Here is a 12,902-nt window from a genome sequence, read left to right as displayed (position 1 = left end):
TTTACTTTAAAGTAAAAAGACCCATAAATTCAAGAAATAAGTCCCCATTTAATGAGGAAAATGAGGTTTTGATAACAAAGGTCAAATGACAGAAATGCATCAAATCATAAGCAATGAATCTACTTTTGTTTGTGGTCTAAAATTAGTCAAAAAGAAAATAAAATTCAGTAAAGTAACATTTAATTAACAATGACAGTGAAGAGAAATTCTGCCAATAACTTTGGTTTCTGATAAAAAGCTGATTCAACAAAACTTTACTAAACATGTCTAACACATCACAGGGCCCCTGGATGTGAGTCTGTGTATGAAGCAACTGCTAATATTTCTTGTACTACAGAACCAGTTCGAGGCCTTTTACAAGTTTATGCCTATGGCCCCATGTTCTCATAATCAGGCAATGAACTAAATGCAAAAGTTGGTATTGGTCTTATATTACGTTGTTGAATCCCAGTTTTTCCTCCCTCCTCTTATTTCTGTGCTTGTTCCAAAGTAAAGGTTAAAGGATGAGCTGGATTCCTGCTTGTTTTCTCAGACCTGGTCTGTAATCTTGAGTTTACATGCACAGTCTGATCTTTCATTTGGCTCATGTAGACAGTTTACGGTAACGTGGATAAGTTTTGATCCTGGGTTTGAGGCACCTGAGTCAACCCCCATTATTTATCTGAAATGTTTTTTAATGCACCACATTAGTTCACAGGGTCAGCAGTTTTATGGTGAAACATTTTTCAGAGAGTGGGAGCGGAGTCTATTCGTCTCACTGATATGAACATTACAGAAGTAGTCAAAGTCCTAAATTTTTTTTGTATTATTCTTGTAAATAACAATGCTGTAATAATGCTCTTCATGAGGCTCATGAATCAATATCCACTTTTCTCTGAGTTGTTTGCCTTGAGCTTTCTGCAGGGTTTCTAATCATTTTTTTGATGTCCTCAGGAGGTGAAACCACCAGTTTGATGACTTTCTCTGTCCATTTGCATGAAAGCAACACATTTCATATTTGGTATCTACCCAAAGGCTCGACTGTATGTAAATGCACTTTAGGTATCATAAGTCACCGCTAAAAAAAATATAATAAAATAAAAATATGTCAGCTCACACTCTTGAATTAATGCTGAAATTGCAATACAAAGTCCTGTTCTGACATCTGTATGCTTGTTCACCACGAAATAAATTATTCCATTAAAACACCATGACTAAACTGGACACATAAAATGATAATAAATTGGATTTCAGACATGTGTGTTCTATTTCTCAGCGTGAAAAGCTGTTAAAATTTGTTTTCAGCTCTTTATTTTTGGAAATGTGATGAGGAAAAACTATCACACATATTAGCATGAAAACATTTTGTATTCACCTTTGTGCTGGTCGCTGAAGTAACTGAAGTAATTGGGGCAGGTTATTGTAACCACCTCTCCGACTCTGGCTGAAGGCCAACAGGCAATGATATCCCACACGCCCTGGCAACCTGACAGGGGAAGACAACACTATCAACAGGGCATCAGCCGTAGTGTCACAGACACACCGCAATGATCATGTGTAGTAAGTGCAGTGTGTAAAAAATGATTAGCGCCCTTTTTTTTAAAATTGAGAAAAGATTGATATGTTTAGGTTAATAGTTGACATTTTAGTTTCATTTTTTAAATTGATGTAAATTAATGACTTAATCACTACTCCTCGATGCTTAGTCAAATACAGTTATACTGTTTAAATGCTGCAAACATTACCATTGCGAACACCTGTCAAAAATCATAGTTGAATTGAACTTTAAATCTACTTGGAAGATTTTTAGACATATTTATTGTGGCTGGTTGGAAGGATAAGAAAAAAATCCAATATATTGAGAAATACCAACAAATGCTAATCAGATTATTTCATGACAAAAGACAAGAGGATAGATGTCTCTATAATCTTTGTCCTTGTATCTGTGAAATGTATTGAATATTTCATGAACTGCTTTTAGTGACTGTCAGGAAACTCAGCTCAAAGCATTAACTCTCTTGTGTGTCGGATCCAAAACTCCCAAAAACCTTTTCGTCAAAGCTGGAGCGGTAAAGCTTATTATGTCATAGATACACATAGGCAAACATAAGTACTGCATAAACAGCACATATTGTGTTGTGTGGTTACGTTTATCCACTATCTGCAGTCTAACATTTTATTTTATAATAAACGTATATGTGTGTGTGCGCGCGCGTGTGTGTGTGTACAGTGTTGTGTGCGGTAATACACAACCTGTCAAAACATATTAGTTTTAATGTATGTTCTGTGTCATGGAAGCCAGCAGTTTGTTGCTTCTACAATCTCTACATTTAATATGTTGCATAACATATGGTTTCTCATAAATGCACACATTGCTAATTCATTTATTAGGGATGTGACCTCTGAGAGCAGTTTCCACTATCTTCCTGTTGAGGAAGCAGATAGGGAAGTAGAGAAATGAGCGTCATTGCTGAGATAAGGATGAAAGCCGTTTACCTGCGACCATTTCATGTATATTCACTTAATGCACTATGCAGTATGGTTTCTGTAGTGATTTTTTTATTAAAATGAGAGCAAACTGACAGTACTGATAATGTTTAATATGAAGACAGATACTTTATAGGGCCAGAGAGGAAACCTAAATACAAATTTTAGTCTTATTTAATGTTGGAAAATATCAATTCCATGTTCTCCATGTTAATCCTATATCTTCATTCAAAACACAGGTTTGATTCTTTATAAATGTTTGAGGCAACTTCCATGTTCATCATGTCATGTTTTTTTCTGTAATAACTCACTGACTTGCTTTATCATTAGAATTTGATCCATTGTGTCAATATCATTTGAAATGAGGTAAAATTTTATAAGAGCTGGAGGATATTTGTATGTTTTCCTATGTATGTGTGCAAAGGAGCCAACAGTAAGTCAGTGAGCTTGACTAGATATGGATGCAAGTGCTCATGATCTATGGAATCTAAAACTCTTAATTGTGAGGGAGATTAGGGTATTTTTTACGATTGGACTATTGAAATTTAAAGTGTACAACTTAGGAATGGGAATTAACATTAACATTAACATTGAACTATCCAGTTCTCCCTAATGCATCCACAGTAGTCAGAATTACATTTTGGCAAAGTCAGAATTATTTCATTTATTTGTTTATTGTTTGTTTGTTTGTGTTGTTTGGCACCATTAAGAGTATAACAAATTGGCTATTACCATGGACATGCTGACAACGATCACTGGATTCCCTTAACACTAAAGAAAGCTAAAAACAGTTTTTCAATGTTATAAGGAGCATCTCTTTTCTTTAAACAGATTTGTTGACATTTAACTGCCAAAACTAACCCAAAACATTGATATTCTGAAAAAGCAGAAGTCACACTCAAAAATATCTGTATTAAGTTTGTGTGTTCATATTTAACTGTCATTTGTGTATTTTAAAGAAACTCTAGCATTTGAATGCTAAAGGGTCTTAAGGGGCAGGCGTGGCCTAATGGATAGGGAGTCGGACTTGTAACCTGAAAATTCGTTTGGTTTGAGTCTCATGTCCGGCAGGAATTGGTGGTGGGACGGAGTGAATAGCCAGCACCTTGTCCACCTTCAATACCACGATTGAGGTGAGACCCTTGAGCAAGGCACCAAACCCCCAACTGCTCCCCGGGCGCCGCAGCCCTCGCTGCCCACCATGGTGTGTGTGTGTTCACTGCTGTGTGTGTGCACTTTGGGTGGTAATGCAATTTCCCCATTATAAGGGTAATAACTTGAAGTATCTTAATTGCCTTTGCGTTATTTATCTTTAAAGAAGAGGTCAGATTTGGCACCATAAGTGAAAACATCTCTCGGTATAGTAAAGGTGTGTAGGGCCTATGTACACTGTTTGGTCAATAGTATAAATGTTATCATCCATGCCAATAAAACTCCAAAGGTTGTTGTGGGGACTTTAAACTGCTGTTACACACTATTGCTGGTTTGAAGACGTCATCGTTTTTAAGGACGTCAGACCTAAAATCAGACCTAAAATGGCACTTTGGTTGATTTTTTTAATGTGTGGACTAGTTCACAGCTGTTAATATTATAGAGCTCTGCCTACAATACGGTTCCTTTACCTTGAACTAAGAAACTTGTAAGTGCTGACGGAGGGCAGAGTCAGCTGTAATTCAGCTGTATGTACATATGAAAAAAAAAATCCAGGGCCAGTATTTCTGCTGACTATAATAGTGCCATATCTATAAACACCCACACTGCATTACATTACCTCACTATCTATTTACTCGTGCTGTTTCCCATTTCTTCTCTATAGCTTCATGCACATCCTAAACAATCAGGGAGAGGAAAATTTGTTCTCGAGAATGACCTGAAGTGGTGTTCCCAGAGGTGCTATTCTCACAGCGCTCCTTCTCCAGTTCAATCTCATTGATCACGTCACACATTTGCACCAAAGACACCTGTGGAAGAAGCACGAAGCACATTTAGAGTCAAATACGCTTCAGTCACTGCAATTAAATACAGAAGAAATTTGTATTCAGTGGTGGAGGCAACTAGAGTTAGGTTTAAATTAGAAGTTATATGAGACAGGAAATATGTGCTGATAAATATTTTAGTTAGACACATTCCTGCAGCCATTTCAAACTATGTTTTTCTGTTAGAAAGAATCCCATGGCAATAACACAGTAAATACACAGAAATGTTCTCTATGTCTGAAATCCAAACAGAGCTGCCTCTTGCCAGACAAATAGATGCTATCATGCAAATGGATTAGGAAGTAGAGAAGGGAGCCGCTGAGCAATCTACTGAGGTTTTTCATCTGTGTCAACAAATGCTGAAAAATGAGGGCTGACAGCCGCTGGCAGCGAGCCAGTGGGTCAATGAAAATGTGTAAGGCGAGCAGCTGTGAGCTTGAGAAGGTCAGTGGAGATGAAGAGCAGTAGGGAGAAGTCAGTACGAGGTAGAGCGTATTCATGAACCTCTGGAGAGAAGCTTCACCCTGCACCATGCCACCAGAGCTACAATACTTACTTATTTGCTGTAAAACACAAAACAATAAAGGTCACAGCGAGAGACATGAGAGAAATGAGATGAGTACTACAGCACAAAGTCCATGAGGTCTTTACAATTGCGCAACTCATGTTTTTTAATTGCTCTGTGCCTTTATCCTTTTTTTTATGTCCTCATCAATCAGCCACAAATGCTTTGTTTAGGTCTAGGTTGGATGGAGCTCCCAGTACGCATGATGTTGTTGTAAATGACACACAGCAGATCTTAGACATGGCAAACAACCTAAACAGTCATTAATGAAAAGGACACCTCTCATGCAGCGTGCAAGGTGGTGTAATGACCTAATGTAATGAGGCAGCATTCAAACAATGTACATAGATAACTACTAATGTAGTACCTAATGTGCTTTGTGAAAGCTTTTTGTTTAGGGAGCTGAGCAGTTTCATGTGGTTGTTTGGTTAGCAGTCTTTGGTGTTTGATAAATCTTAATTTACCCAGAATTCACAGCAAATCCCAATAGCCAAGTGGTTACAGTGATGAACCATATACTTTATGTTTGTTTCCAGTCCACCTCTCTGTGAGCTACTGAAATAAGAATGGCATAAAGGCACATAAATAAATTAAGAAACAGTAAAAACTTAATAGCTTTGTGTAAAAGATACTTTTAGACATCTATCAAACTAAACTAAACTGTGTCACAGTGTTGGCAGCTATTTATTTTGGCTTTCAGGAGCTCTTGTGCTGACCAAACAAATACAGAAAAAAGCTTATTTTCTTTGACTTTATTTAATCTCTGTGGCCATCAGACAACAACAAAATCAAAATATAAATTATAAAAACAGCTGTTATTCCAGATTACTGACAGTTTTGATTGGACTCCACCTCTGGTCACTATTGCACAGAATCTGGTTAGAAAATGTGTCACTTGGCAGCCTGTATAAATGTTTCTCTGATACTTTGGCTTCATTTTTTTTGCAATTGCATAAAATTGCAATTGCATTCTCTTAAATTTCCCTTCAAAGCACCATGATATTTAAAATTTCTATGAAATGCAATGGTTAGCAGTAAATAATTAAGTTAAATGTAATAGTTCTAGATAGGGAAAGTGTGAGCCAAAGCCTTTTCATTATATGACATTTCACTAGCTGCAGGAAACACCCTAACAAGCTGAGACAGAGGAGCAGCAGACACATCCAGCAGCTTTGTTTTTATTCTGTTTTGTCATGTAAAGATATTGGGCTGTATAAAGTATATGGGGTATTGATGACAGAGAGTAGCATGTTAATCCGTAAAATTAGAGACATCAGCATTTAAAAACTGTATATATTGCTTTTTTTCTGGTCTATAATGTTATATGCGTACCCACACAATTAGTGTGTAAGAAAGCTGTGATACTTAGAGACAGTAAATTGATATAGTATGCAGGGTTTTTACAGTTTTTCTTTGACATCCATCAGTATTTTTTATTGGAGAACAAATTAACTCTTCTGTAGATGTAATCTATGGTGCGAGTGTATTTGTATTACGAAATAAAAATTAAAAAGCCAAGAGATAGTGAAACTGAATACGTGCAACTCCTGTGCAGAAATCTATGTGGTCATAGGATTTTGAAAGATTTTCTGATTTTAGAAGTTTTCTTTTAAAAAATACAAATCATATGAGAGTATTTTCACATGCATCTGAAACATGTCTGCATAGGGGCTTTAGAAGTTTGGCTGTCTTTTCTAAAATACTGCAGCTGGAGCTAAGTTTATTAACCATAGCCAAATGACTTGTAAGCATCACAACAACACAATATCAAAGGAAACAATATGTATCATGTTCTGACTCTTGGTAAACAACATTAATCTTAGAATGTGATCATGTCCAAACTATCTTCACATTATTAACTTCCACTTCTCCGCTCTGCTCTCTCTGGGCTTAACTCATCTCTTCACTCTCTCTCTTGCCACCCCCTTGGACGAGGTCATCCTGACACTATCATAATCTGCAGAACTTTGCTCACAGGAGTCTTTGCCTGCAACTGATTACAGAAAATCCAGCATCTTCTGAAGTAATAGCAGCAGCACATGTTGGGAGGCAGGAGATTAACCTGCCAACATCAACCATGGAGAGCAACATGGACAGAGGAGGAAATCTCATGTTGCTCAGACCCTTCGGTAACCTCATTTTTCATTACCATGAAATGGATTGTCAGGCAATGTAACTGTTGGGCACTTCAGAGAGGATTTCAGTCTAAAAACCCCTGAGAGAAAAAAGTATTACCTCGTCATTACAGTGAACTTGAAACAGAAAACAGTAGATTGTGCAAACTGATGTGTCAGCCCTCACATCATGCAAACCTGTGTATCAAATCATCAAAAGTGTGTTATTTCCATAGACCGATGTGCCACTAATATGTAATACATATTATTATAACACTCTTCACACAAAAAGTAAAAATTCTGTGGTTCATTTTTTTAGGGAATGATATCTAAGATGAAATCATCCAACTCAGTTGGGAAGCTGCTCCAGGCTTTGTTCATAGGCCATAACAGATTAACTGTAAAGGCTATTTTGCTCATTGTGGAGCACTGGTTAACACTGTTATCTGGGAGCAAGAAGGTTCTGGGTTTGAACCCCATCTAACCAGGACTTTCTGTTGATTCTGCTCAGAAAAAAGGTGCGTTTAGTAAGATTTTTAGATTAAATCATTTTTAAAATTAAGGCACAGGCTTGAGTTTTTCTCCAAACTAAAATATCTGCCCAATAACCAGATTATCAGTTTAATTTGATATGTTTGTTGTTTTTGTGTCTTCTGGCTTTGGGGAAATACAAACCAGTTGCAACAAACCTGATGTTTCCCAAAAACCATTAATGCTGTATAATCAGTAAGACAAACTGCAACAAGGTCCTTCAAAAGAGTAAACAGACAAGATACTGGGATGTGTACATGGACTTGTACTGCAGGCTGCCAGGATCAAGTTCTCTTCATTGCATGGAGGTAGTTTATTAGTTCTCATATTACCCTGCATATTGTGAATAAAGCCAGAATACACAAAGAAGGAGACCATGGAAAACAAAACAATCTTATTAGAGACTGTGCGATCTATTGCAGTGACTGAATTATATGTACGTTCCCAAATCTATGAAGATACAAAAGACAAGGGAGAGAATCCTGACAGTGATTTATTCTTGTGCTCTAAATGTTGAAGGCAAATATTTAGTGCCTGCCTGTTGAAAACATACCTATGGTAGCTACAATCTGGACTGACCAGAAATGGACACTGCTGTATAGGGCAATGAATCAAAGTGTCTATGCAGATAAGTGGACTTCTGCAAAGCCTCAAGGCCACACAGTGTCTCCATGCATGAACAAAACATCACATAAATACCCAATAGCTCTGTTAGTTTATTAGCGCTGGGTTCATCATAAGGGCTGCCAGGCTGTTGCTTCAGGTGTTTAGGTATCGCTGTTCTTTAAAATGACTGCTGGGTTTGCCTCCTTTGAGTACAAGATAATGAACAAAAGGGGATGACAGGAAAATGAAAGCATAGGGTTGTTACTATGTTTAGGTCATGCAATGCAGAGTGCTTATTCCCATCATGCACTTCACTGGAGAGCAATATCTATCATGTTCCTCTTCCCGTGATGTTGCAGGGTTAGTTAATCAGTAAGCAGAGTGTGTGCATTGGACATGATGTAAAGATTAAAGATGCTTCCAGCCAAACAAACCTGAACACAAGAAATCTGTAGGATTGTGCTAAAAAACTCACCACCCCACCCTCCGACCCTATGAGACTCTGGCAGCACTGGACACCTCGGTCAGTGACAGACGCTGCATCCCAAGTGTGTGACGGAGCGCTACAACAGGTCTTTCCTTGCTGCTGCTATCAGACTGTACAAACAGCACTGCTCCCAGTAGACAACTCGCTCCACATCCCTGCTTGACCAAAAAACTGTAAATATTCTATTAGATCAGAGTGCAATATGTCCCCCATTGTTTTTATTGTACTTTTCTAGATTTTTATTATGTTATAATTACTTTATTTTATTTTACTTATTGTATATACCTTGTAAATAAGTAAGTATTGCTGATACACTGTAGGACAAAGAAAGGTTACAGTATCTACAGCCCCTAAAGCTTGTGAGACAGGCTGGTTTTAACACAAAATGATGACTGACTCTGTCAAACGCAGAAGAAATTTCAAGAATCATCAATACAGGGTTCAGATTGTCTGCATTAATCAAGATATTGTGAAATAACTAATGCAGACTTGGTGTGTTTTGGACAATTTGCAAAAAGGGAATTTGCATTCATAAAATGTAGTCACTGCTGCAGAGTCATCTTAAGTAAGCTCATTGATACAAATGACAATCTGGTTAAAGTTGTCATGAACTGTAGGACCCAAATTATTATAATTGTCATTATTATTATTGTTATTGTTATTATTACAATGGTACAACAGCATGTTTAAAAGAACCTGGAATGACTCACATGGTAGGAAAGTCATTTAAAGCCACCAGAATAAAGTGAAAAAAGACTCAAGGACATTGGAGCTTTCAGAGTCAAAGGATAACATCGCCTTAGAGGCATGATGAATGTTTAGGCCCTGTCTGACAAGTGAAAAGAGAAATCGTATTTACGTGGTATTTAAAAAGGGGTCAACATAAGGATTCATAGTATCAAATAATATCTTTGGACTTTGATTATAAATCTCAAAGATATTAGATAAGTAATAAGATTCAACTGAAATTTGAAAGAAATTTGGAGGTTCTTTAAGGAGCCTGTCAAAAGAAGAAACGTAGCTTATGATCTGCCTTTTTTCAGCTGTTGTTCAACACATCTTCAGTGTCGCCTATTCTCCCTGGTGAACTTAAGGGGTTTCAATCTGAAATGGGCCATGGTGTCAAGAATGGCTGAGCAGTTGGAGTGAAAGGAAACAAAGAACTTTTCAGGACCAGCCTCTTGTATTTCAGAAATAAACAGAATTTATGTGGTAGATGGAGAAACTGATGAGAACTTTGAAAACTGGACTTGAAAAATATAATTATCAGAAAAATGAATTTAAAAATCCCAGGGACATGGCCTGTTTAATTTACAGTACATTCAAAGACAAAGATCATAATAGCCTGCACTGGGAGTTTCTATTTGATACACCATTTTTTCACTCTGGCTTTTTCACATAGTTCATTGCTTTTAAATGTAAATCCTTACCTATGTTTTTCTAGAAACCTTATTATTAAAGAACCTATATTATTAAAGATTATATGAGCTAAGAAAGTTGCAACCTAATTTGGTAAACTCCTACGCCTGATAAAACAACGGGAGGAGGCATATTTTCCAAAAAGTCAAACTATGCTTTGAAAATCAATCATGTTTTATTAAAAAAGTTATTTTGGTTTTTATTTGTCTCTCCCTAAAAAACACAACGCAACAGGTAGTTTTATTACAAACCATAGCTGTGATTATTATGAAGTGATCTCCCTTGGTCATAATTATAACTGGAGCAAAGGAGGAAGTTAGGTGTTGTGTTATATAGAGTGACAAGGCCTGCACAGGGAGGAGGCTGGGTAGTTGAATGAGTCATCAAAATGTTACATTTTAATCTGAATATGAATGCTCATTTCCCATTTTAAAGCAGAAGTCCTCGTTATTTTTACTAACTACTGGGGGGTTAGAATTTGTTGGTTCTCTATCTTTAAAGAAATTATTTTAGCATTTCCCTAAAGCTCAACAAATTGTTTTTGTGCCTAAACTGAACTGTCCATAATTTTATCCTCTTTTTTATTATTGTAACCAATGAAGGTTCAGTACATCTGCTGCTTGTAGAAACAATACTTCCTATGGGATGGAGGGTAGGGACAAACAACCTATATGATTGTTTACATTGTAGGATCTGTATCATGTTAAAAACGTGACAGTGACATCCAGACACTAACGTGCACATTTTTCCTACTTAAGACATCGTCTGTCCTGATGCAACAAGTCAGGGTGTGTTACACAGCAGCTTCCTAACACAGTGTGTAACGGTGCCTAGTAAAACATGTCAATAAAAGATGTATGTTGTTGATCTTTTAAAGTCTCGGGGTGGGCCAGATATCTGAGAGTCATCAAAGGTGAGGAGGAAGACATTTTCACACGATCCCTTAAACGCTGACAATCTCATTGTGCCTCAAAAGAGCTTCACTGGCAGGCATTAAAGGAAACCATGCTGAGTGTCAAATGACTACATGCCACCCAAAGGCACAGCCATTCTCATTATCAGAAATCTTAAGCTTCTTAGAATCACTTTTTGATTCTCTCACACATTTCTGAAACTGTAAAAAAATAATCAATGAAAAACAATGCTGCAATAGATATTACACTGAAGTATTCATGTCAGCAGATTTGTTCAGGGAGAAAAATAGAAGCAGAATACTACGAAAAAACAAAAATCATAAACACTTCTGAAGTGACTAAATAAGCCTGAACCCTTGAGGCAAATAAGCACTTAGCAGAGTGCCTGGTTTCCTTTTCTCCAGATGGATCATTTTGGTCAATGTGCACAATGATTTTTCTTTTAATTCCCAAACTATACCTTCACTAGAGATATGTGTAATTGAAAACATAGGTGCATTAAAGCCTACACATCTAGCACCCCCAACGGACACTTCACAGTATCAAAATGCCTGCAGCAAAGCCGCAGACACTGAAAGGTGACATATTACTATGTGGCAATGGTCAACAAGCTGTTCATCCAATTATCAAAACCAAGAAAGAGTGCAAGCGTGTGTGTGTGTGTGTGTGTGTGTGTGTGTGTGTGTGTGTGTGTGTGTGTGTGCATATGTTATACCTAAAAGTCTGAAAACCTATTTTTTAACAGGACATCTATTCATGTGAACAAGGCACAGACTGGCCTTTTTAAAGACAAATGAAATCTGTTTCTGAATTCTTAAAGTCAGATGTGAGGATGAGATGTGGCTACGCTATAAACTGACATCTTCACCCAATAAGAGTAAAATGTTCTTCACTTTTAAACTGTATAAATAAATGAAACAATAGATAGATAGATAGATAGATAGATAGATAGATAGATAGATAGATAGATAGATAGATAGATAGATAGATAGATAGATCACCAGCAAGCTGCCTCCATAAAAAAAGACAATTTACTGTAGTAAGGTGTCGCTATTTTCTCGCTTAATTAAAGCCTAATTTCTTGCAGAGTTTCAATGAAGCATGAACCTGAAAGAGTAAAAGAGACTTACTTTCGGCAGAGCTCCGTACAACAGCAGCAGGAAGAACAGCTGGGAAGCGTCCATTCTGTCTTTGGCTCTTGGACTTTTCTTATCTATGACTCCACGGTGTTGGCACAACTCCCTCGCCAATCTGCCCTGGTGCGTGCAGAGACTGCGGGGTTGTATCTGTGTATCTGTGTGTTCAGATGTGTGAGATACAGCGCTGCTCCTGCTCCATCGCACTGCGCTTCTCTGTGCGCGCTCCTCCTGGAGAGCAGCATCTGTTTGACTGCACCCGCCCCTCGCCCATTCACAACTCAGCCTGTCCCAGGGGACCGTTAACAAGGATGTCAGGCTGCTGGAGGTGGACTGATGCAGTTTAAGGAGGACGGTCCAAGAAAGACACGCCTTCATTAATTGTTGTGAGATGAGCCCAATTTGGCCGACAAGAGCGGGGAAACCCTCTTAAAAGGTGATGGGCGGGCGGGGGCAAGACGCGGCTGACATGATGCTGATCTCCAGCATCTGATAAATAATGGATGAGGAAATAAAGCAGGATGAACCAGACATCACTCTGACAGTGCCATTTCTACGGCTTTGTATGTCGTCTATAGACCATTATTCCAAAATAAGAAACACAATGCGTCTATTAATGACTTAACCACAAGGAATAGAATGACTTTTATTATTGAGTGTTGTCCAGAGACCCCATAGTGACGTTATT

The 12,902-nt window shown here is 37.7% G+C and overlaps 1 protein-coding gene across 1 annotated transcript in view; it reads right to left on the bottom strand.

The window, feature by feature from the left end:
- Positions 1-12,315, bottom strand: part of vipr1b (vasoactive intestinal peptide receptor 1b) — a 42,557-nt gene extending 30,242 nt beyond the window's left edge. Inside the window, exons 1-3 of the mRNA XM_026292134.1 lie at positions 12,209-12,315; positions 4,337-4,427; positions 1,355-1,465 (exon numbers count right to left, since the gene is read on the bottom strand). Of these exons, the coding sequence (XP_026147919.1) occupies positions 1,355-1,465; positions 4,337-4,427; positions 12,209-12,262 (256 nt within the window). The 5' untranslated portion in view covers positions 12,263-12,315. The remainder of the gene's footprint in view (positions 1-1,354; positions 1,466-4,336; positions 4,428-12,208) is intronic.
- Positions 12,316-12,902: the final 587 nt, after the last annotated feature.

The sequence above is a fragment of the Mastacembelus armatus genome, chromosome 20 (assembly GCF_900324485.2).
Source record: "Mastacembelus armatus chromosome 20, fMasArm1.2, whole genome shotgun sequence".
NCBI lineage: Eukaryota > Metazoa > Chordata > Actinopteri > Synbranchiformes > Mastacembelidae > Mastacembelus > Mastacembelus armatus.
Note: the sequence above shows the minus strand (reverse complement) of the source record. Positions and strands in the feature narration are given on the sequence as shown.